Consider the following 27,796-nt stretch of genomic DNA (forward strand, 5'->3'; position numbering starts at 1 on the left):
TCTTTGTCGCTTGTGACTTCAGGTAATTTTGTTACTGAGCCAGAGATTTTTTTTTCGCCTAATGTGTTTTTTTTTAATTAGATAGATCTTGATCTACTACGTCTGCATCCCCGCACGACTATATTTATACTAAATATATTTAATAATAAATCTTAATTATTATAATATCAAAAAATTACGGACTATGTAATTAATACATTAATATGAAAAAACAGTCTTCCAGAAATTTAGTTTTTTTTATCAAAAATTTGTAAATTGTAAATTTTTTTTTTTCAACAATGTAAAATCAAGTACAATGAAATATTAATCCAGTCGAAATACACAACATTGTTCCGTTTAAGATACATTACCTAGAAGTTTTTACGATAGTAAACCGTTTTTACGGCAGAAATAAATCTAGAATATTCAATTTAGATTAACTACTTCACAATATGAAGAAAATGAACTACAATTATCGGGACTCCTTAATATTATATTAAAATGGATACTACATATTAAGAATACGTCATGCGATGCTCCCTAACGTGCCAATAAATAAGATATAAATTTGGCAGACATATCTTGAAATGACAAGACCTAATCCTGTAAGTACCTTAATAATTAAATTTTAATTACTTAATTAAATATAATTAATCTAATATGTAATGCCTATAATTATATAAGACCTAGACCTAGTATATCGAATAAAAAATTACAATAAGCAAAACCAGAAATCGAAAAAATGGAAAATATTCTCAATACGCAACACTAACGTACAAAATAATAACCGAGCTAAACATAGTTCAACTCAAATTGGCGCGTTAGCGTCTTGCTTAGGTCAATATGTAGCTTCAACTTCTGCGACTTAACCGAGAATTTCGTTTCCTGAAAATCTATTCTAAATAGCTTAAATCTAGTTTTTTTTTTCAGAGAGATAAGATTATTTTAATAAAAATGTTTCGAAGATGTGATCACGCGCCAATATGAGTTGATCTATCTATAATGACGTAAAAAATAATGAAAACGCGAGACACTGCTTCGAGGTGCGCGACCGTCGACAACTGAAAGAAACGGGAAAGACAAATGGATTTACATGATTTCATTATACAGAAACTACTACGAGTCTGACTCTTAAAATGTTAATATTAATAAATGTAAATAAAATGTTATTATGGGCGAAACGACGTTTAATATACGAGATACGTATAGTTGGACGTTGGGATGCGTTTCGCCCACTGTACGGCAGTTGCATTAACTACCGATCTACTTCTCTTCCTTATCTTCGGGCTCCATCTCCTGCTCTTTCTCCTTTTCGTCGCCCTAGAAAAAAATAAGTCTTATAGTTTTACTGAAATTAATACTTTACTTTAACTCACACATCATTAAAAATAGTTTGTTTGATAATTTTTTTACGGCAAAGGTGTTGACGAAAGTATTATTTGTGAGAAATGCCAAAAAAAAAATATATAATTTGGTATTATAAGATTATAAAGTGGACGTCGTTAGAAATCATTAAACTAATTATTTTACCTTGCCCTTTTCAGTGTCATCGGCCAATGGCTGCTTTTCAGCGGGGCCGGTGCCTTCCTTAGAGTCCTTCCCCTGGTCCTTTGGCTTGGGCAGGTGAGCGTTCATATCGAGCGTCCGGCAGATGTCATCCCAATCAGGGAAAGCGCGTTCCTTCACGCGGGTCACCAGCCCCACCAAGTTGGGGTAGGATTCTTGCATAGTATCGCGCAGAGGATAATCCACTTCCTTGTCAATGAAATGCAGCTGAGCAAGATTGGCGAACGCTACCACGTCCAACTGTTGAAGGAATATTTATAATATTACTAATCATTGTTCTAGTTTTAATAATTTTCATGAATACCCATACATTGTTCCAACACAACACACACTTAGGCAGATCCATAGTTCAAATCCATAGTATTTCATACTAAATGTAAATATTTGAAATATAATTCGAGTTTTTTTTTTTATTTCTACTTTATATTAACGATGTCCACAAAATCAGAAGGTTTTCTATAGTAGTTAAAAATGATTCCTATTGATATATGTATCTATATGTATGTATTATGATTGTTTTCTCAGGATCCTAAGATCCTATCAATATTCTATCAATATTCATAATTGCTTAGTATTTTTAATATGACATATATATTTAATATAAAAAATTAAGTTTCCATAATTTGAAAATGAATGCATTTACCAAAATTAAGATTGAAGTTAATGTAGAAATAATAAATGTCAAACAAGGTATGTAGGTCTCCCAAAATATAAGGGCCTGGTCAAGAAACACTTATGACAAAGTACATCATTCAGAGAATAAGATATTAATGGGCTTCTTTCTCTTTCTATCTCTCTTACCTATGAAATGTTTATAATTATAATTAATGTTATTTTATAAACACTCTTATCACATCGATAAAATACCTTCCTATCCTTCCTAGAATAATTTTAGTACACGAACGGTATTTATAATTCTAAGAAGGTCTGAATGCGTTGATAAAATACCAATGTTATTATTAAAAACGGTAATGAGAAATATAAATAAAACTCACCAAGGTAGGTTCGTCACCAAAGAAGTAAGGCTTGTCAGCGAGCAATTCGGAGAGCACGTTCAAGTCAGACTTCCCAAATTCTACGATCTCTTCCTCGGTGTGAAGGCCGATGCCATGCGCCTTGGCCTTTTTCATCCCCTAAAGAAATAAAATTAATAATTTAAAATATCATGAAGATATCAAAAACCCATGTAAAAAGCTTCACATTTACTTTCAAATTAAACAGTTCACAAAACTGTATCCCGGCGGTTTTTAAACTTATTTCTTTGAAATCGGTCAAGCCATTTAGATTAATGAGTGCAATATTTTGCTAAGGAAATACTGTTGCACCATTTTGTTCAATTGATTTCAATTCCTGTAGCATACCCTAAGTTACGAGATTAGGCCTTACTCAACCACGCCGACCAGTGCGAATTGGTTGACATCAGGCTGTGCAGGTTGCATCGCGTTGTTTCCCTTCATCGTTACATCATAACTCCACACTGCATTGCTCGTACTAATACATATTGCTATCCCTTAGATTCTCTTTGAGAGAATAGAGACTATAATGTGTATTAATACAGGGAGACTGCGGTCGAAACCCATCGAGTGTCGGATACATATATGAAATTGGAAAAACTAAATACGCATTAGTACACGGCGGGGATCGAACCCAGACATGCGGATGACAAGTTCAGCGGTTAACCTCTGAGCCTCCGAACCTTTATGCTTTTACAATAATATGCTTATAAATTCAATAATTTAATTCAAAAGCAAGAATTCTATAAATGCGTTCCTTATTTCTTAGAATGCTATCATTCAGAGTCCGCTTGCACCCTGCTTTTAGAACGTTTGTTATTTCACGCTGTAAAGAAGAGAAATATAAAATATAGTATATTAATGGTACTTCCATAATAAATAAGCGGCAAAGGTTTGACATTCTTTAGTCCACCATAGCATATAATGAACATGAAACCACATACCTCAGCACTTTGTGAACTAAATTAATTTTTCAACGATATTCAACATTTAGTCTTTGTCACGCGATTATCAAAGTTTCTTAAACAAATTATTCTAGCACTATTTTACTTTAGGATAGAATAAATTATGATTTTAGTAATCTTTCAATAAAAGAAAATTTAAATCTTAACAAATCGGCAAAAAAATACTATATTCGAACAAAAAAAAATAAAAAATGAACGTCTTTTTACGATGAATGTGTATTAGCTTATATGAATAACAAAAAAAAAACGATTTGTTATCATATCCTCGTGGAGCAGACATAATTTAAAATCAGATAACCCATGTTCAAGGTCTTGTAGCCGATTTTATGCACACGTGTCGCGCGCTTCAAGATATAATCATGTTCTAGACTACCCGCATAGGTACGTAGGTTAGCAAGATATGGTCATGCTCAGAGAAGATTTGCAGTTGACAAGGAGAAATTTATATCTGAAAATTATAAGGTAGATCTAGGATGAGATGTATTCCGAATAAGGTAACATGATTGAGAAGGAATTGAGGACTGGATTGGCGAATTATAGTTGGATTTATATAACGAAAAGCTAGTGCACCGACCCCACATAGAGGGGGACAAGGATAGGAAGACGATAATATTCTAGATCGAATTAAATGTATTACAATTAATACTACAGTTTTATTTATTACTTGCGATATTTTCTAGTTCATATTCTCCATACATTTTCTTCTGTCCAAATCAATCTAAGAATCGTAATAAGGATCGATAAACTTGATCGTTTTCGTTTGAGGGCGATTGATCCATTTTCTGCGCACATACAAAGTAGTTCTAATAAAAAATAGGATCGATCTTTACAATAGACTACTGGATAACACAGTAACCATTGGTTTCTGAGATGAAAATCTCCGTTTAAAACATATTATCATATTGTTGTACCTGTTTAGACAAAAATAATAGAGATGACGATATCTTTTATACAGAGATTTTGTTAAGTGATGTAAAGCGAGATGAATGAAAACTAAGAATATTAATACAAAGTAATTAATACAACCAACCAAATATAAACAAACATAGTAGATTTAGTACCAGAAATGTAAACTTTTAAACCTAAGCCACATTAGTATTCGTGGAAACTTAATTCCCCAAATAGGACCTTTTTTTTTAAAGTTTACTCTCCTCGATGTTTTTTCTTTCCGCGTTACATTGAAAATACTCAGATTATCTTATTCACTGTTAACAATAACATCGTTGTAGCATTTAAGTTTCATTTAGTATAGTGAGTTCAAAAACCCGATAAACTAAAAATAGAATATAGATAAGGCATAGAATAATGCACCACGGTCCAGGCAGAAAACGACGCCCACATAAACAAGTTACTAAATATTGTAAACAATTATATTTTACCTACTGGTTTATAAATTAACTATGAATTACTTATCAATTTTTCACTACATTACATACAAGTTATGTTGTTAAAAAAATCAATTCAGTTCTGACAAAAAGTGCGTTTTATTATTGAAACCGCCTTTGTCAATTTTCACAAATTAATATTAATTTGTAAAGTAAGCTTAAAACAATAAATTAATAATTTCATTTAAAGAACAAGATGTGGACTGAATTAAGATAATAAAGATTGATTTAAGGTAGCTTTAACTTAGTGGACGAGAATATTGGGTCCTGGGTTCGACCTATCATTAAACCAGTTTTAATTTTTTTTAATTTCAAGAACACAGACCACTTTCAAAATTTTAATGAGTTCAGCTGCCCCTTCTATTTTATTTCTTCCCCTACTTTAGAACTCCCAATTTAATTTTCCACCAGCCTCCACCCACCCGCCAGGTCTCCGTAGTAGGGAACCCTATATCACTGAATAAAAAAAACATAAAGATACGGTAACGAAATAACATACCTTGCGTGCAGCAGTGAACTTGAAGCAAATGTTCAAGATCGGGTTCGGCAGACGAGTGTTGAGAGCATTACGAAGATTTACTTGGTATCCTTTAATCATGCTTTCCGGATACTTGGCACGCCACCACAGCACCACCCATGAGAAGTGGTTCTCAATCATCGACACCATAGCGTGAGAAATTCCACGCTGTTCGGCGGTCAAGCCTGAGACAGAAATCACATGTACAATGAAGTTGCTAAGAAAGCTCAGAAGAATAAAGTTTATTTTTTCGTTACGTTATGATTTGACTGTCCTGAGAGTTGTAATAATTATAGTCTATATTTCATCAAAAAGATATACAACTGTCACGGCAGTCAAAATCCGCCGTAAGACTATAGTTTTATATTTCTGTCAATGTTTACTTGTGTTCACTAAACAAAAATTAAACTAAAAAATAAAAATGTATGTAAATGGGACTGCCGCGTGCATTTATATGAGCAATATATGTACAATTTCCACTGGTAAGTCTTTGATTGGCATACAAGCTGCAGTTGCGTTGCGAGATGCGCGACAAGTTGGTTAGTTGAAGAGGGTCGTTAGTGCATTGAGTTTTAAATGGGTCGAGCATATGTATGTTATAACTTTTGACGGTAACTTTTTAACGTTTAATATTAATTGACTTGACCTAAATATTTTGTACATAAAGCCGTTTTTTAATATTTTTATATGATTTATATGTGTTTTAATGAACAACAGTTACAAACTTTATATGCCAAGATACGATATCCAAGTGTTTGGTACCTCCGGAACTATACTGTATCAAAACTAGCTGTCGCCCAAAAAAATAAGTAGCCTATGTTTTCTTTCAGATTATGTTCTAGATCTGTGCCGAATTTCATCAAGATCCGTTGAGCCATTTCGGAGATACCTTCAAACAAACATCCATCCATCCATCCATCTAAACATTCGCATTTATAATATTAGTAAGAAGTAAGATAACTGATATAGAATAAAATATTAAAGAAGTTGTTAGAGTCACTTACCCGCGTCGAGGTTTTTATCAAATTTATTTGAGAGCTCTTTGATAATAATAGCACTGTCAGCAATCTCCTCCCCGTTCAATTCGACGAACGGCAGTTGCCCTTTCTTGGATCGGAATTTAGCCTTGTGGTCCACATTCTGTAAAAAGGTATCGCAAGTTAAAAATGTTTTGAGACAAACTCATTTGTGCAATAACATATTGTCATTACTTTTTAACAGTATTACGTTTTTTCATTCGGCAATTTCAACACGCGATTAGTTGGTACAAACAGAACATTGTAACGCTCAGCGTATTTTTAGAGACCACTGAAATAATATTTCACTTAATCGGTAATTCGTAATTTGAACAGTTTTCGCGCAGCAAGACTTAATAATTTGTATTAGAAATCTATATATATAAAAGAAAGTCGTGTTAGTTACACCATTTATAACTCAAGAACGGCTGAATCGATTTAGCTGAAAATTGGTGGGTAGGTAGCTTAGAACCAGGAAAAGGACATAGGATAAATTTTACCCCGTTTTCTTTTCTTTTTTTTTATTTCGTTGGACGGAGTCGCGGGCAAAAGCTAGTACGTGATAAATTACTATGCGTTTTCACATAATGTTTGATACAGGAATCGACAAAGCGATCGAAGTTTCTGTATGATTTACACTTTAATCTTTATCATGACTGTCCTACTTAGACAGCGTAATTTGCAGCTGCAACATTTATAAACTTAATATACACAATGATTAATAGCTATTCGATAATTTGATACGGCCCACATTATAGATTCATTAAAGCTTGTGTAATTTCATCTATTAATTAATATAAAATAACTTTAGAAAGAAAATCAATTAATTTGTTAGAATGAAAAGCGTGTTTCGCAACTGAAATGTACTCTTCTACATTGCTTAAAAACTGATTAAAATATTGCAGTAATTTAGAATTCTGAATGTATTGGTTTATTTTTAAACAACTATTACTTTTATAGTGTGTAATAAACTATTTAATAGGATATAAAAAAAGTTTTTCATGCATATTTTAAACTTTCGTTACTTTTACTTATCAAGTTAATATGAAATGATCGTAAAGTAAAAAGTCCAATTGTTTTTTTTATTATTATTATAGTTTTTTATTATAGATTGAACTATCGTCTCTGGTGTATTTGAAGTTAATTAAGTTTGGTTGAATCAACATTGATAGGTAGCAAAAGGCACTTTTGATATTTATGCGATATGCATTCGAAAACCAACAAGTGTGGCCGAGGGCTACGTCCGGACAACTGGACGGGGGTTTGTGGGTGGAAGGGAATGGTGAGGTGTGAAGGGTGGCTGGGGTGTCTGGGGGTAGCACCGCCGGGGGCGACGTCCCCTGTCATTGTTGCATCACAGTACATAGCCCCGACAGACGCATTGTTCTGTACATATTTTGAATGCATTTTTAAAAGCTTTTGGAAAAGATGTACTTGGTGGTTATAAGAATATTGATTTATCGCAGATTGACTGTTCACAATAAAGACTATATTAAAATTTAATTGAATACCTATAGAAACTGTACGTATAGTTATGTCTTTCACTTTATTCTTAGTTAATTGAAGTACTATAAATTGTTCTACAATTAAAAACTAATCAAAATATATTTGTCATTATAATCTAAAATTTTCATTTTGTATAAAATAATATATTTGTAATTCGTATTTGAAATGTACGTTGAAACTTAAATCATCAAATAATAAATCACAAATGCATTAGTAGTTCAATTCGTCGTACTCGGGTATAGGGGGGTAGAGGTGGTTTATCTCGGCGCGTTACCATAGCAACGAGCTCGAGACGAGCGCAGGGAGCAGCTGTATTGATTTCGACAGGCTAGGTTCACCGGCCGGTCGTACCCCGCCGCCGCCCCGCGCCTCCAACCCCGCACGCCCTGCACCCCGGCTACTGCCACCCCAGCAACAGTACACACCCACTAACATCTCGTTACCATACAGCTACATACATAAAATCACGCACGAGTATCAAATTCCTCTCTTGTTATTGCATTTGAATCTCAATGTAACTAATTAATTGAATACCATTCAAGATTTCTATACCGTCCAGATTGAATAATCAAATCTAATTTGACTTCATTCAATATTAATCAGTAAAGCAAATTCTCTAATATTTATCAGAACACTAGATATTGCACCCAACGTCTTCCGAATGGAATTAAACAAAAACTAAGTTGTACCTTGACGTGGACTTGACTTGATTGTGCGTCATTCGAAAAAACGATACTTCATAGGTTTGATTTGGCAAACTAATTTACTTAAATTAGGATAGATATAGCTAATATTACTCTCTTTTAAATGTTATCCAGATCCGTTCTGACATTGTGAAGTTGCGTGATAAAAATATATGCACATCTACCCAAAGTTCGCATTTATATTATTAGTAAGATAAGACCATGCACATGTTATTTATAATTTCCTACATGAAATAAAATGATACGTAAAATGCAAAACAGCAAACATTAAGCGATCCTACTTTTGTATTGATCACACGAAGTCACAAATTAACACACAATGTAAACAGAGTCGCGACAGTCCAAAACTTGTTACAAAGGATCGAGGTTTCTCGAATCTTTCCAAATATAGAATTGCTCAGAGATGACGCGCAGCGCAGGGGTTAATCTCTACCCTACAAAAAATGCGACCCAATCAATATCGCACAGCAAACTATTTTTTATAGTATTCAATTGTTACTTGCGTGCAGTTAGGGTTCACAAATTCACATAAAAATACATTAGAGGATAAATTAAAAAAGAATTGTACAAAAGTTTTAAAAAATCTTACGCACATTAAAACATATTTCGTATACAGATTATAAATATTAAATATTTTTAGTGCATTAAGTTGATTAATTATTCACATACTTTATAAACTGTATTCTTTATTCGAAAATAATAATCTGGAGGAATCTGAATAGTATATGATGATGAGATGATGGATGACGTCTTTTTGTCAAGTACTTTCAGTACGAATGTCCTCAAAGTACTTGGACCACAGTAATTATAACTAATACGCGGTAATTTTGAATCATTACATTAATAAGATAAAGTCCAACCTGGAAGATATATACTATAACTTAAATTTGTTTTGACTTATGCAATACGATTTCTCCGCAGCAATAATAATATGAGTAATTGGAACTAAAGCAATAAATAGCAAGTAGTCACTATCTTTTGTTTACTCTTTTACCAGACTTCCTTCTCGAATAACAAAACAATATATTGATCCTAGGTAACACGTAACAAAAAAGATGTTTCGATAGATTCATGTGCACACACTATAGAAATGTTCTTATGTTAAGACACATTTTAAATTTTTATATTGGATATAATTAACATCAGAGATTGAAAGTCACAAAAAGTCATTTTGCTAAAAATCAAGTGTGTACCTTAAGCGTAGGACACATCTTTCTCTAAAACTAATAATACCATAGCCATATAAATAATTTGTATCCGTAGACCCTTTAATTGTATGGACATTTATAAATACCGATATGAAACATGACATCGTGACGAGTTATCGAAAATATAAGTATTTTTGTTGTCAATATGTTTATACATTCGCTATCAAATTTATGAAAATGAAAAAATGAAAATGAAAATGAAAAATAATTTATTGCAATCCAAAAAATTAAGTTTAAGTTTACATTGAACAGTTAAGCAAAGAAACTTTATGGATACAAAAGGGTTGCTTTATAAGAATTGATCAGTACCCTCGCACTAGGCGTAGCCTGTATCGCGAGGATCCTGCTCTTAAGTTTTATCAGAGATCTGTTAGACGGCAACAGATTAACTAAGGAAACCAAAAGTGCCATTTGTCTTAAAAGTAAAGTTAAATCATTAATACAAAATAAATAGTAATAAACTCAATTCACTATTTTAAGAATATCCTCTATGTCCTCGTACGTTATTTTCAACAACCACGATTTCAATTTTATTTTGGCTTTATATACCGAGTCTCGCTTAATGTCGCATTTTCCTAAGATTATGTTATAAATATATGGGCCTAAGAAATGCATAAAACGTTGGGCAAACGAAGAGTTAACCCTCGGTATAGGCACCTTAAACTTTCGCTTTGCAAGAAATTTTTGGCGAGTGGTACTTTTTGTTATAGCTTTATGCTGTAATATAGTTGTTCTTAATATAAAAATTTTCCGCACACTGAGCACCCCGGCCTCTGAATACAAAGCAAAAGTCGGGAATCTTTTTCTACGATTGAGTAACACCTTTAACACCGCTCTTTGCGCTCTCTCTGGCTCGAGCATGGCGGTCATAGCAGATCCTCCCCACGAAGTAATACAGTAAGCGATTATGGATTCGCATAGCGCCGTATACACTATTAGAGCAATTTTAGGGTCGGCAGCATCGCGGATACGATACATAATATGTGTCAGTTTACGAACTTTGGCAGCTACTCCAGATATATGCATATTGTAAGACAATTTGTCATCAACAATAACACCAAGATACCTAATGCTGTGCACTTGCTCTATTACGGGACAGTAACATAAGCTGGAATTGTTACACTCCGAATGAATTTTTAAATTTATTTGAGATTTCGGCTCCGAAGATTTGGTTTTGTGGAAACATAAAAGTTTCGTTTTATTTATGTTAAGGGTTAAAAGGTTATTATTTAACCATTCTACTGCTCTCTTAACACCTATTTCTGCTCTTTGCGAAGTATCAGACCATGAGTCGCCTTCAAAAATGAGGGCAGTGTCATCAGCGTAACAGATGATATTCGTATGAGTGTTATCCATGACACTAAGCAGATCATTGACATAAATTATGAAGAGAGTGGGGCCCAAGACACTACCCTGTGGGACGCCGAAGGTTATTGGTAGTTTTTTACTAATTAGCTCATCAATTTTAATAATTTGAAATCTATCAGTCAGGTAAGAACGAAACCATTCTAACGCCAAACCTCTGATGCCAGAGTATTCAAGTTTCTTTAATAGTATCGGGACGGAGACGGTATCGAATGCTTTAGCGAGGTCAAGAAACACAGCAATACAATTTCTTTTATCATCTAGAATAGAGGAGATTTTATTTGTTAAGTGCAATACAGCATCTTCAGTGGAATGACCAGGTCTAAAGCCATATTGATGGGGATGCAGACGAGTAGAAATAAATTTAACTAGTTGATTATTTACTATCTTTTCGAGAATTTTAGAAAATAGCGGCAGTAATGAAATCGGTCTATAGTTTTCTGGGGAAGTTGTAGAACCATTTTTATGAATAGGAATGACACATGCTGTTTTCCATGACGTTGGGAATACAGCAGAGGATAGGCTAAGGTTTAAAATATACGTTAAAGGAGCTAAAATTTGAGGTTTGATAAATTTTATTAATGAAGCTTGTATTCCATCTAAACCAGGTGCACTGTCATTTTTAAGATTAGTGATAATTTTGTCGACTTCATAAGTATTTGTTGGATGTAGGAATTGTTGGATGTTGGATTATGTCCTGAATGTTTTCATTTGTAGATGTACTTGAATCTTCTTGTGAAATGTTTATATTATAAATAAAGGAAATGTTTATTACTTACTCAATGTGTTCACCGAAACTTTGAGCGTAAACATCCTACTGTTATGTTACAATAATATATAAACATATTTTTAATTTCTACTTCTACTACTTCTTACCGTGCATGTGTAGTTAAGGACATTTATTTCCTACCAATATCGGGCTATATTTTTATCGATTTACGTACATTTATCCGACGTTGTTACGGTGAAGGAAAACGAGGTGATGCAACCGGCACATATCTGAGAAGATTCAATGAAATGTATGAAGTCAACCCGCACTTAGCCAGCGTGGTTGACTATGGCCCTAACTTAAGATAGGCTCCGAGCCCCTCGGTGGGGACGTATAGTGAACAGATGATGATGACGGTGATATCGGGCTATAGATGACTTGTCTTGTATGGTATTTTTTCATGTCAAAGTTAAAACGCGCGTGACGAATTAGCTTTAGGCGCCTAAAGCATGTTGATTTGTAAAGATTGAGTTACGTTTTCATTAGAATATTACTTTTACAGGCTCCTTTATAACTTGAAGCAAACGATAATGACTTACGTAAATAGTAGAGCATAAATAAGTAGGTATTATTAATATAACGTAGTGGGACGCAGACGTGTGAGGGCGAAATTTCAAGGGTGAAAGCTAAATCGAGCTTTTCAACATTTTATATAATTCAAGTCGTGTTACGCAATGAGAGTTTTTAGAATAAAATTTCCAATGCCTCTTATAAATAGAACTTTTCAATTCCAATTTTGATATAGATAATTTTCAATATTGATTTTGTATTCAATACCTTACTTTTTCTCTATAAAACAGCTTACATACTAACTTCTATTTAAACAATGCAAAAACAAGTTTAGCACTCATTGAAAGCGAAATCATAAAAACAAGGAGTTCACTGACCGCAACACTTTAATAAACGTGTATGTAAATCACGCGAACGTTCAACTAGGTCCAGGCACGCATAGATCTAAAGTGACAACTTTACACAGTACTTTGAATGAGGAAATCAATTCAAAACAATTTCCTAACCAGTCTATGTAGAGCCCCGTCTTAAAGTAAATGCAATTCCAACCAATTATCTGATAGACTATATCCGAGTGCATCGAGCAAACCGAGTTCATGTCATTACTCTGTTCCAGTTTTCTATATCGGTAACAAGTAGGCTGTGCGACTAAAACGCCTGTGTGAAGCCCCTTTAACAAATACAACGTACAGACAACACAACAAGTTAAACTTAATAACTTCAAATCTGGTCAGTGTTTTTGCATATCATATAATTATGATCCTTATCATTGATACTGTAAAAATAAAACAGAAATATTAGTAATAAGTCTACAAGTGATTCGGTAGAGATTTGATCAGTAAAAAGCCGATGTTAATTTGAAAAGCCAAAAATTCATGCCGTTTCGGAGGAGTTCAATTTCGAACCCCGTGACACGAGAATTTTATATATAAGATTACAATTGCAAAATCAAAATATGATGATAAAGTGTAAATATTACGAATACAAAGAAGATTGTGCAAGTTTAATTCAAAACGTGGTCATTAACCTTGGGTTTCTAAAACCAAAACATATTTTTATCTCTGTTTTGTCAAAGATAATGACAGGGATGACAACATGTTTTATACATAGATTATGGTCGCAGAAAGCCAAGTGAATTAAAGTTGACATGTCGCATGTGTCTAGAACATACAAATCGTTGTTGCTTCTGATTTTATGTATATTGGTTTCTACAAAGGCAATGTATTCATTTATTATTAAAATTGAACAGACGTTTGAGTTGTCTGAAGAATTTTAAATTAGACGTGTTATTTTTTATTAATACATGTAAACCCTTTATAAATGGAAACAGTAAAATGATAATTGTTTGAACGTCAAGTGACGTCTTTCTGTAATTAGAGCACCGTTATCGAAGGCGACTGTATATTATTTATTAACTTTGTTAAAGAATGTATTAACCCATGCTCAAAGAACAGCAAAATCTAACTTAAGACTGTAATTACACTTCAAGTGTTGAAACATCGTTGTTGCTTTTGATTTTATGGATATTGGTTCCTACAAAGGCAATGTGTTCATTTATTATTAAAATTGAACAAACGTTTGAGTTGTCTGAAGAATTTTAAATTAGACGTGTCATTTTGGAACGAAGTTCCTTATCGCGCGTTGTGAAAGGGGGCTAGACGGAAAAAATTCTTACGAAAAGTTGTCACGACACTTTTTGCTGACACATCTGTGGCAATTTGTGCCACTGCAGTCGAAACCCACAGCAAACAGAACCACATTTTTTTATAATCATCCAAGATAGTATTTGGCTATGGGTTTACAACCGAATAAGTCTATTTAAATCGTTTTTTTTTCCGCTATTTGTATTTTCTTAATTTTCTATCGGGATATACTTTTATGATAAGTATATAACTAATTTATATACTGTGGATTTATTATTAAATCATAAAATTAAGTATAATCTTAATTTAAATGAAGTAGACAAAAATAATGTTTAGTTTTCGTAACTGAATATTTTCTGTCAGTGTTAATAATATTTTGTCACGTCATTCATTTGTCTTCGTGTATGGGAAATTAGGAGGGTTAGTTTTATTAACAAAAGTATTCTATGACCCGCATGTAACGTGCAACATGTTGTTAATTTAATCTATTACTTTTTTATTCACCCTATGAATTCATTATAAAAAATGGAAAACACTTTTCTAAAAAAGATTAATTATTAACTTATTCAGAAACATTTAAAAAACATGTTTATTTATTTTTTGTAGGTAAATTTTCAATTTGAGTTATTTTCGTATTACCTGTCTATCGAAACGACAAGTGAGAAAAACGATACATATTTTCAGCACCGAAATATAGACCTTATCACAAATACAATAAGGCCTATTTCAACATAATTTTGAAGCCAAACAAAGCAGTTCAACTTTCATTTGAATAATAAGTGTTCATGTTGTGAATATTGATTGTAGAGAGTACGATATAATTAATATCACGCAAAATTAAAATATAAGTTTATTCACTTACACATTTTCAATCTTAATAATCATCTCTCATTTTATAGTACCTACAAAACTTTTATAAATTAATTCAAAAATTAATGAAATCCAATTTTATTAAAATCCAAAAACTTCATTATATTCAGAAGTATCAAAAATGTATTTGAGTTTTAATTTAGTTTATTTTACCTAATTTAATCGTGTCCTTAATGTGATATAATAAAAAAAATGTGACAATTTTTAAGTGACCAAATTTTTTAATCTTACTAATATTATAAATTGCGAATGTTTAGATGGATGGATGGATGTTTATTTGAAGGGAATATCTCTGGAACGATTCAACGGTTCTTGATGAAATTTGTCACAGAGGTAAAACATAGTATTGAAGAACATATAGGCTATTTTTTTAATTCGCGCGAACGGATTCGGGACCGACAGCTATATAATATTATAAATGCGAATGTTTAGATGGATGTATGGACTGGAAAAACAAAAAGATTTAATAAGTTTATTTTTATAATTTGCGCAGACGGAGTCGCAGACGCAACAGCTAGTCACATATATCAAGCATATCAAGAGACAAAGTTTCAACGAAAATATGGACTAGTTTAAACCGATTTACGGATGACTAAAACAAGGAATTCACTTATTAGCAATATGTAGTCTGTAATGAAAAGCTAAATTAATTATAATTAATGAACATAAGATTAGTGTAAATATTATAGTACAAAGAATTGATTCATAATTTTATAATTAATATTTATATATTATTTTAATTTCCATCTGTATCTTCATAAATCAATAATAATATGATCGCTAATTAAAATCAGTAGTTTGCTTACATCTATATGTTTACCAAGATTATATAATAACTACAACTATTTATTATCGGACCATCTATTCAAGGACTGATATTGACTTCAAAGTAGTCTATTCCATTATTATTATCAACTCCGAGTACATTTTTCAAAACTACTTTTTTGATATAAAAACCAAAACTTCTGCTTCCCATCCCAACTGGTAATTGTCGATTGTAAAGACACATGTTTCAAATTTGTATACTTCATAGGGATTATGATCATATAATGTCTAGTAAGGATTTTTTAATAATGGAACAAGGAAACACCTGATCATCTAACTGACTGCTGATGAAAGACTACGCGTAGACTTACGCGCGTATGCATATTAAGAAATGTTAGCCGTCAATAAGGATGCCGTAATTCAGAAATACATAAGATGATGTGAATAAATTTAGATGATTTTTAACACCTAGTTAGATAGTCGAAAACATTTGAAGAATGTCGCCCTTTTAACTCTTTTACTATCGCCATAAACATTAACATGAAAGGTTTCATAGCGAGTCGTTTGTAGAGTGGGGTAAGAGGGAGATTAAAACGGTGTCCGCATTATAACAGTAGTGAGAATAGATATACGGCAGGTTCTCAGTTCTCGGCGTCCCGGGCAGGGCGAGGCGGGAGACGAAGCGAGCGAGGAGGTTGGTCGATGGCGGGTCGCGCAGGCGCGCGTAGGTCGAAGCCCTTACGGTTGCCGACCCGGACCCGGCCCGCCTAGCTCCGGGCTCACCCACTCCTATAATTACGGGACTATTAGATAGGCGAATTCACGCTTACTTATATACCCGTTGCTTCAAATATATAAGTAATGCTTGTTTTTGGTTTATTTGTAGCGAAACTAGAGCTTCATTAATTGTCACAACATGATTTCTCTCATGCTCACAAACATACAAACATAAACTTAGAGTTATAAAGCATTCAGAAATTATATCCGTCTACTAAGAGAAAAGCTTTTATCTTAGATTTTTCCGAGTCCTTTAGAAGATGTTATCAAGAGTGTGAGAGACATTTCATTCATATCTCCACAAGATTGTTCGCGACCTTGTCATTGTTTATCCCTGGCTAAATGATAAAATCCTTTTAACAAGCTTTTCAAAAGGTTTTACAAAGTCTTTATTTGCTTTGTGCAAGTTAAGTGCTATGAAGTCTCATCTATTTACTAAGCTTAATTAAAATACTGTTCTTTGAAAAGGATTAAATTTCAAACATTTCTATTGTACATTATTCCGAGTTTAATTTTTAAAGTTTTTATTGTACCTGACATAAGAAAATGTTGGCGATTTTAGAAAACTTAGCTTAATATTAGACGAAATAGAATGTCAGTATGCAGAGAAAGAATTTAAGACACATATGAGACTTCAAGAGAATTCGTGGAGAATGAAATCGGGGAAGATTGGATTCCAGTCCTGAACTGATGCTATATCAAAGACTAAGGTAATGAATTATTTAGAATAATAAACGTAGGTAATCAGGAAAAACATGTAACATATTACAATGCGCGATAATTAATTAAAAGAACACCCAGAGCGTTATTTAGGAAGAGCATAATTATAATATCACAGCTCACACACATTTCAATTGAGAAATTAATTAAAGACAGCCTAAAAGTTAACGGCTATCATTTTAAAATAACAGCGTTCCAAAAAACACACGTATTTAATTTTTCATAGATGTCGCTAGAGAGCGACTGTACTGTTTTCAGTACGGAGAGCAGGGACACGGTTGCATCGCTTTAAAAAGCTCGTATAAACATACCGAGAGTTTTAACACGCATCCGCTAATTGTATAGTACAGAATGCTAGTTGGAAGGCATAATACTAACAAAATCGAAGCTAATTTTAACAATGTATGCTAGTGTTAAATATCGTGCGGTCGAGTGTAAACATGGCGTCGGACAATGCTACCGTTATTTAAACACACGTTCGGGGAAACACTTAGTGATCGTGATCATTTTAGTGCAACAGGTAATGTGATAAATAATGAATTACAGTATCGCGAAAAAATCTTATCCATTTATAGAATTTTAAAAGTTAAATTACTTGGGAGGAAAACATCGTGATGCAAGCTTTTATACCTGCGCAATCGACTAAGGTCTAAACAACTCTAACTTAAGGTAGGCTGCTCGAGAAAAAAAAATAAGAATCAATATATAATATGTCCTCGAACCTAAAACTGTAACTTTAAAATAAAAATAAAATAAAATAAAAAATGTAACTTTAATAACCTGACGAGACAAAAAAACAAATAGAGAAAAATCACGTAAAAATCGTCACAACAAAATTTACACATTTATTTTCATACTAGCAGTCGGCCATGACTTAGTCAGCGCAGTATAAAAAAACTAGCCTATAATATGCCCGCATGCATCTGCTACCTTCCCATCAAAATCCGTCTAGCCGTTCCGGAGGTTACCCAGAACAAACGCGTCCTTGCGGACAGACACAAAAATTAAAAAAAAAATGGTTTTTCGTGATATACAGACACACGAATTTAATGTAATAATAAAATATAAATTCGAAATAAAAATGACATATGAAATCGACTATTCATATAAGTCGTAGCGGTGAATGGACAAAGAGCTTCGGCCAACATTTTAAGAAGCACTCGCTAAACAGTTTGATTAAGGGTCCGAAACAAACGGCAGTTATTTTAGAAATCCCTAACCATTGGTTGCTTGATACATGAGATGAGATACATCGTTACCGCAAAAATAGACACGAACTAAAGACCCCATACATTTATTTAATTAATTAAGTAATTGATGATATGTCGCGTAACTAATTAATTTAATCTCGTAAAAAATTAGGTAAACATAACTATCTATTCCATGTATTATAATTAGTCGAATACATAATTTTTTTACGAATTTTGACGTCACGTCAAAGAGGTTATTAGTCCTAAGATTATGAGTATAATTATTTAGAAATTCAACATATTGTTTTAATACTTTTAACCATTTGAGTACAGAACAATAATACAGAATAAATTTAAACTTGATATGACCCACAATAGTTTTATTTGCTCTCTTCGTCTATTGTTTAAAAAGGAATCTTCCACGATTTTTGCAGATTTTTTACTCGAAAATTTTCCACTTCGATAAGTGTTTTAAATCATAATTTATGCACATTTCATATCAGTTTTACCATAACACGTCAGGGACAGCTTGAAAACAAAATGTAAATTTAATCAGTTGCAGTCCACCGAACACTGCGTCAATACGAATTTGCCTTTCATCACACAAGATATCGCGTCTCATTCGTCAATAGAATATCAAGTAGACAAGGGTTCAATTTTAATTTTAAAATTTAATCTGAATTTTAACAGAATCCTTCGTGCAAGAGACCACTAAACGGATAAAGTACTTACCAATGTCTTTTCATGAAACTAATGTATGCTGTGAATAATATTTGATATCGTATCACGTCAAATCTATGATAGAATATAAAAAAAAAATTAGTTAATTAAGCACACAATTAACCCGGTTGACTCTACCCCTATGACACTCAAGGGATAAAACGAATCAAATAATTTAAAAATAGGTAGAATCTGTAACAATAGAACTAACTTACATAGCAAAAAATACCCAAAATCTTTCGTTTGAAATTAAATTATTTATGAACAAAATTTGTCTACATCTTGTAAACTCTTTGTAGTATCCTACGAATATGAAACCCAAGAAACAATGGTGTACATCGGATCCAGTACGATTGGTACCCACACAGATACACCATTGTTCGTTGCTTACCATTGCCCGCTAATGAGATTACGGCTCCACTGAATAAAATTAACACCAGCAGCAATGTTGCGATGTGAATCACGCAACACAAAACCCCACTTCGAATGCGGGTCTATTGCCTACAAAGTTCTAATAATTAAAAAGTTAACTTAGTAAAAATTTATTTATAAATTAAATTGTGCAGACTTCTGAAACTCTCTTCTATACTGTTACGTGTTTAACTATCGTAAATGGGGTTTCTTATCATACATTTAGTATAAAAAATCTACAATTTAAGCAACTATTTAACTTCTCGGAGTACGGCCGTTGTTGTTATTGTAATTACTTAAGTTGTAAGGGGCGGTTATTAATTTCGTAATGATACGCTAATGACATACAGAACAAAAACGAACAGAATGGGTGTCATCAATTTTACCTACTTATGATTTAATATGTGTCCTAAAGTTGTTTGTTTATTATGGACACAGTAAGATAGCAGCTGGCGTCCGGGGATAGAAAGTGTAGGCTGAACGCAGCGGCGTGCCTTCATACCTCGATGACCAACCAGACAGTTTCTCGCGATGCAATACTCAACGACAACACGTATTTTACACCCCCCCCTAACACATGGGGTCACATTAATTTTTTTTGTGCAAATATAATCATGGATAAGACAGGAGATACATCGGATTAATAATATCTAAATAAAATCGAAATTATCGAAATTAAATTGACTTTACATCTTTTGCAAGAAATCACGTAATGATGTTGTGATCGCTTTTATTTTTGCCACAGTTTTTTTATTTTATTATTATGTTATAAACCTTAAAGCTTCAAAGAAAGTTTATTATAATATAAAAAATCTTAAAAATGTTGCTGCTATTATGAAAAATCTTGGGATTTTAAATTACAAGAACACAACATTTAAAAGACCTCCCTTTGTTCTCCCACGTTTACTAATTCAAGGAAGACCGGGATTAACAAACAAACCAACTTCCCTATTACTTTAAGTATACAATAAACAAAAGATATGAGCTAGCCAGTAACAAAGCAGGCTGGCGTAGGAATGTACAAAGCAATACAATTTGTTATTTTTAATACTGGACAAAAATTAATACTCAGCAGTACAAACATGCGGGATATACAAGGGGGTTTAAAAAAAAAGAATTTAGATAAAAAAAGTAAATATATAGCATAATATAATGTTACTAAAGTGCATACGTTTATTGATTGTGTTATTCACCCCACTTTAATTAATTAACTGAAACGCGCCTGCCTTTACGATAATGTCGAATTAAATTATTATCACGTGCGTTATTGTCATGTTTTTTTGGATAAAGTGTTCATATTAAATAAAACGAGGAATGGCTTTTGCTACATGTGGTGTTTTTTTTGTTGTCAATATTACTGTTAGGTTCAGCCACACTGACACTTTTATTATCATCCCTTGCTCTTTGCAAAAACAGAGACAATATGTACCCATACAACTGACACGGCAGTGAAGTTTCACGATTATCAAAAATATCCTATGTCTTTTAACTCTTCTGGTTCATGTTATATTAAGGTGAAGAGGTTTTCATATAACAATTTGGGGGAAACTAGTATTTTTTTTTGGTACAATAACTTTCTTATCAAATTTAGATTGCGAATAAACGATGAAACACTTAACTATTTTGGATGGACTCATACAAATATAACTAACGTTGCATACGAAGCAGTGTTCGTAACTAGTTAAGCAACCACATCCGTTAAGGACTAGCCTCTAAAGTCTTACAGCCGCGTTCCACTGCCAAATAAGTTAACACGAAACAGAGATCCTATTATGAATGACAATTTACTAACGAATTCGGTTCGACTACGATAGTATCTAGTCTGCAACATAATGCATCACCAATAGGTGCGTTACACTCATTAGTATGGTGACATCGTACCACAATAAGGATCGGCTACGAACTTAGTTACGGCCTCGTAACTAACGTCTCTAATTAATTAACTAGGTGTCCCGAGGTGAGCTTCATTGCGTGACAACAAGATACTAACCACCTATTTAGGCCTAGTCGCCCTTAATCGCACTCCCAAGCCCCCGATGGATAGCGATCGCCACGCAAACTCATTTTTAACGCAAATGAATCGAAATCCCTAAACGTTAATGTAGTCATCAAACTAAAAATTTCTTGGCAGCATTTAATGATTCCAATATTCGTTCAAGATAAATATTTTCATTCGTTAATTAAGGAACGAAATCCAAAACTATAATACAACTCGAATTCTGAGTCAAATGTACTGATAAGGTGTAAAAAGAAGTCAATACGCTAATGGAGAGATAAGACATGTTAAGTAGTCTTGTATAAACAACAATCGCCTTAATTTAATTCCAATCTAAGGTAAAAATACTTTCCCCGTAGCATCAAACTGCATATTTTTCTCTAATACTCGCTAATAAAATATTTCTGGTACAAAACGTTTCTTCGCGTAACGGTTTGTACTTAATTCTACGACCATTACCTTTATACATATCCTTTTCATCTACACTATACATAATTTAAGCGTTGGATTGAAAATACAGTTTGAAGATCACTATTGTAATGTTTGTGCTCTATTTCTCGTTATTGATATAGCTTTTATTTATAACACAGGCTAGAGTTAGATTTCTAGTTTACTGCTTTCGCTCAATATTGACTTTCATCGTAAAGAAGTAAGTAGTCGACCACAGGAAAGTATGTCGCCAACGGAGTAAGTGGACGCTTTTATACGCGTTCATTTCACACGGACGCATTTTCTGAGAAAGCTCGAAGAACCACAAAGAGTCAGTTGTGCGACGTTAAAATTGCGTCTTTCGCGTACTAACGCTCAGAAATACCTCGGTGACCAATGCTTAAAACAGATGTTGAACTGACAGCTTTAACACGCTTGATACAAAGTCAAGGAATATGGAGCTTAGAGTAAAGGACAGTAAAATTATATTCATTGCGTGTTTTACAATCGATAAATGTATGGAGGATGTGCGTAAAAATGGAACGTATTGAGATATGCGGGATGATAGATTTATGGAAGAGAAGAAGAATATATTGTGCCGACCCTTCGTAGGAACAAGGACAAGTTAATGACGTATTTTAAAACCGGTTTCAGGAAGACAAGTCAAACAATTCAACTAACACCGTCTATTCGATAGCCATTCCAAAAATCAATTTTCAAATTTAGGAATCTAAATTATATTAAACAAAGTTTTAAAAAAGTAAAGTAATAATTAAATAACTGTTTCAGAAAATGCACATCAATTTATTATCGCCGAAGTATTGTACTTCTATATTTGACCGTTTAGTTTGGGTTTTTGAATCTTTAGCTAACAATCAAGAAGTCTCAACAAAAATAAATAAACCGGTATACAAGAATACCGGAGCCCGCTGAGGGCACGAACAAGTCCGATACCGCTTCTTTAAGCCAAACGACTATTAACGAGGATATATTTATGACGTCTATAAGTGTCATTAAGAAATGAATTGACACGACGCGACGTCTACCTGCTTCCTTTGAATGATGTGCGTTATTGAATGTTTTAAATTCTACATTCTTGTATTAACAAAGATTTCGTTAAAACGTATTTTTTTTTGATTGTTTTAGCCGACTTCAAAAAGAAGGAGGTTATCAATTCGACTGAATTTTTTTTTTTAAATACACATAAATCCAACGTAAAAAAACGATCTCTTCATAATTATATTAAAGAAATAATCAATTTCGGAGTCTTTTTTTCTTTTTAATAAATTCTCAATTTTAAAATAGTAGCAATTTCTCTTTAACTGGTAATGACAAGCATTTAAACTGTACTTTATTATTTCCACGAGAAAACAAATGTTTCAGTAAATTAAAAAAACAACTAGTGTTTGATACATTTATTTTTATCACGGTGTTAATATTCAAAAGTATTATAATGATTGCACGTAAGTATGCCGTTGCAATATCAATTCAGTATGAATTTTGCATTAGCGAGGCGACAGCGTATCGAAGCATTCTCTACATTACTGCTAGATTAGGGCGGCCATATTTGATAGTTTGCGAGGGGATAATTTGACAAGGGTAGGGGCATACAAAGAACAGTATAAGGGCTTATAATTACAGTGCTTTAATCATAAATAATGAAAGATATATCACTAACTATAAGTTTCCTTTGTTATAACATATCAGTTTCTTGAAGGAGAATGTGTGCGATGAGGATATGTTTTTGTAAGTGTTTCGCAGTGGAACACAAGGTGAGATTTTAAAAAACTAGTATAAATTTAGGCACACACGTATCTTCGAAAACGTTGTGCATGGTAAGGCCGAATTGTAATTAATAATATCTATCTCTTTATTTAATAGATGCGCTTAGTTAATATAACTAGAACTAAAGGGATAGAACTTTTCCGAAAGTCCAAAAGTACCTAAACCAATTCTTCCATCGAGATTTGTTTTCCCGAAGGTTAAAAAAAACTCGTTGAATTGTAAATATGAATAACATTGCATAAGTGTTGTCTGTTGTCTGTAACAGTTTACGTAAAAACAAATGCTGTTTTTTACAATTTCTGTTATAAGTGCTTAGATTGGTTAATCTTTTCGACGAGGTTTTTTCTTGTTAAGCGATATATAACTTGATTAAAATTGAACCTTCAGATATATTCCAGCTAATACTAATTCTAACACTTACTTAAGGTGAAAGGTAGATTTTTTTAGTAAAAATAAATAACAGTAACCGGTTATCAATCTCTAAATGGACCCTACAGAATAATTAAAGAATATATATAACAACAGTTTAAATGCACGCGGAAGATAAAAATCATCTTTACAGTTTACACAGACCTTTCACATGTCTTTCACTTATTTTCCATAACCTGATTTACCGTTAAAGAAATGAATTATTCCTTATTTAATATAAATTAAAATTTTTAGTACAAGAAATTCTAAAACATACGATAATCACGTGTCAACCGCCTTTCCTCGTGTTTATCTACTACTATTTGCTAATCGAAGTGAATTTTTTTCGTAGATTTTTGGAGGACTAACATTATAAAAGTAACTTTCGTTTTCTTATAATTGTAAGTAAACGACAACAGTCTAATTTTTTCTAAACAAAGAAAGAGATAGTAAAATGTAATTACTGTTTGTACTTACTAGACCCTTAATGTGGAATGGTAATTGAGACGTCCATTGCCGTAACAAGTGAACGTATGATGATAAAAAAGCCGTTTCGGGTATTTACACTCACGTAGAAAGTTACGAAACGACGTACCGCAAGAAATGCTTCTACTTCTAGAAGTAGCGGTTCGTTCATGCGGAGCGGTAAGTTCTTGCTGTACGTAAAAGACTAGTCTTTTGCCAACAAAATGTGATTAAAACTTCAATTAGATATAGTATTGGAAGCAATATGAACGAACAATTGACAATCGTCAATACAATAAAGAAAAATGTATTATATGTTCGGAATAGTAAAGATTGAAACTAAATTGATTTTAGTAATTGTTACTAAGTTCGAAAGCTACATTTCCCAGGAGTAACAAAGAACAATTTTATTAGTAACCTACGTAGGTACTGAATATACCCTAATGTATTAAAGTGAATAAGAGTCATACACACTTTTACTGCACTGTATTGTTGAAGAAAGAAAAGTAACTATAGGTCAAAACAGTGAGCGCATTGAAAGGTTGTACGACTGTACGCGTCATACATGAGTTGTGTAGAAAGTGATCTGTATAGAGGGGTTCGGAGTGAGCTTTATTAGTTGATAATGTGTGCACAAGGTTAATACAGGGGGCAATGACCGGCAGCGGATACCGCGCTATACCCCGCCTCGCCTCGCCTGCCATGTGCATCCACGACCGATGTTCACTCCGCTGTCACTATTTACTATTGATTTTTATTGTAGTCCGATTCATAATTATTGGCTACTTGGAGCAACTTGCCTCCTGAATTTGTTTTGAATTGTAACATTTTGTGTTTTTGTGTGTGGCATTCGACTTCAACTTATTTGTAGTAGTACTTAATGGTATGTAGGGGGATAAAGAGAATGTATTTATTTATTTGTAACGCTAGTAGAAACTTCTTTGAGTCAAATGCAACTTAAGATTTTTTCTTTATTTTAAAAACTAGCTGTCGTCCGCGACTCCGTCCGCGCGGAATTAAAAAAAACGTAATAAGTAGCCTATGTGTTCTTCCAGACTATGTACATCAGTGCCAAATTTTCTCCAAACTGCCAAAATTTTGTGCCATTTATAATATTAGTAAAATAAAATAGATTAATTTAAATTAAAAGTTTACACAATTTTAAATAATCAGAATTGTTTTGTTATGCAAATTCGAACTGGCGAAATTTATTGCTACGATACAATGAAAACGAATTTATATTATTATCCTAACAACTGTCACGGAGAAATTAATCTTTCATTTTATTTGTAAATGTTGTTAATTTTATGATAAACGAAAATAACTACTGTTAATTTCATTTATAAAATATGCTACCTTAATATTATAGAAATTGAAATTTAATATTAGGAAATAACTCAGCAATTTTTTTATATTAGTAAAATATATTTCTATAAATTATTATATTATTAGGATATTACAAAAGCAACGGTCAACGGTTATCGATACTTAAATTTGCTTCGATTTCTTTGTCTAATATAAGCGCAGCAATCTTGGGCGTAGTTTTTTTGACCAACCGCCGGGATGCAAAATCAGTCTGGACTCATAACACGTCTACGTGACAGATGTCACGTATACCGTTATTTGAAAATATAGATGTATCAAATTTCAATATATCACGTCCAATGGAATTCTTAGATTAACAGATGGCCGATCGTTTGCCCACACAAGATTACCAGGAACTTATTCAATTACTTGGATTTGTGTTGTTGATTCTATGAATAATTTTATTGATACCAAGTCATTTTATGAAATAACAGAATTAAAATCTTAAAGTTAATTAATTTATCATGTTTAAAGTAAACTGTTCATAACTGTTTAAAACGTGGGACTATAAAACCGACACTGTTAAAAGAGTAGCTGAAGTATATTTTGTTATTGAGTTCGAAATTGTAAAAAAATAACGAGCGACCCACTGCCCAAATATGTCCACCACAATAAAACTTTATTTCTTATTGTGTTAAGGCAAGTTACCACGCTCTCTCAATTTTTGTTTTTCACATCGCTAACGTACAACTTGTTTTCGTAATACGTATTTATAAACGCTACTGTCGTGCAAGTGTTCAAATATTTAACTCCGAACTTTAGCTTTCGTTGATTTCAAATATTTAAGTTAATTTATACGTTGTACAATAATGTAATTTAGTTCACACTAGCTGTCGCCCGCGTCTCTGTCCGCGCGGAATTTAAACTTTTTTTTTAATAAGCCTATTTATTCTTCCAAAATGTTCTTCATATGTGTTGAGCCAAATTTTATCAAGATCCGTTGAACCGTTCCGGAGATACGTCCAAACAAACATCTGTCCATCCATTCAATAAGAAAATGTTTCACCTTCAGTATGAAAGAAACCATAGAATAAATACGGAGAAGAAATTGAGCAACATTTGAAAATTTATAGGACTTTCTTATTTAAGTCTGATATATCGTGAAATCTCTTATATAGAAAATTACATTTGATCACGAAAATTGCTTTGTTTTTAAGACTCATTTTAGTATCTCTGTGTCTGTATATTATTTTATTTACATTATTTAAATAAATATATATATTGATTTATATATTGTGTCATCGAAACTAAGTAATCGGTCTATTTTAAACGTAATTATCTCGATCAGTTACGAGCTTTGGGATGTCAGTAGCCTTAATTTATAGTCAGGCATCTTAAGAATTAGGTCTTAGTGACTAGAAGTTGTGCGGAAATCACTAATAAAAAAATCTTTAATTTTATAATACGAGAGCAAAAATATTGTTTTGCAAAATAATTTAGTTAAGTTTAGTTGACGTTGAGATGGAATTAAAGCGTCAACGGCGGTCACCCGATGAGTACTCGAATCCGACTGGTGACGACATCTGGCGACCATGCCATTCAACATGTGTTTTTTTAATTAACGCTGTTTATGAAGCGCTGTTAATAAATTCATATTCCAACTTAAAATACCATTAAGTTATTAAATTACTTTTGAGTAAATTTATTTAAATTACTTTTGATGGTGTTTTTACTTTGGCGTTGCAATATGACAGATAATTAGATAAAAAATTGACAACTTCATTCTTTTTAACAACATGTATTAACAAT

The 27,796-nt window shown here is 32.8% G+C and overlaps 1 protein-coding gene across 1 annotated transcript in view; it reads right to left on the bottom strand.

Moving 5' to 3' along the window:
* Positions 1 to 461: 461 nt before the first annotated feature.
* Positions 462 to 27,796, bottom strand: part of LOC106717080 (failed axon connections) — a 31,142-nt gene continuing 3,807 nt past the window's right edge. The window contains exons 2-6 of the mRNA XM_045685980.1: positions 6,430 to 6,565; positions 5,408 to 5,610; positions 2,541 to 2,678; positions 1,510 to 1,785; positions 462 to 1,299 (exon numbers count right to left, since the gene is read on the bottom strand). Coding sequence (XP_045541936.1) covers positions 1,243 to 1,299; positions 1,510 to 1,785; positions 2,541 to 2,678; positions 5,408 to 5,610; positions 6,430 to 6,565 — 810 coding nt within the window. The 3' untranslated portion in view covers positions 462 to 1,242. The remainder of the gene's footprint in view (positions 1,300 to 1,509; positions 1,786 to 2,540; positions 2,679 to 5,407; positions 5,611 to 6,429; positions 6,566 to 27,796) is intronic.

This window comes from Papilio machaon, chromosome Z (assembly GCF_912999745.1).
Source record: "Papilio machaon chromosome Z, ilPapMach1.1, whole genome shotgun sequence".
NCBI lineage: Eukaryota > Metazoa > Arthropoda > Insecta > Lepidoptera > Papilionidae > Papilio > Papilio machaon.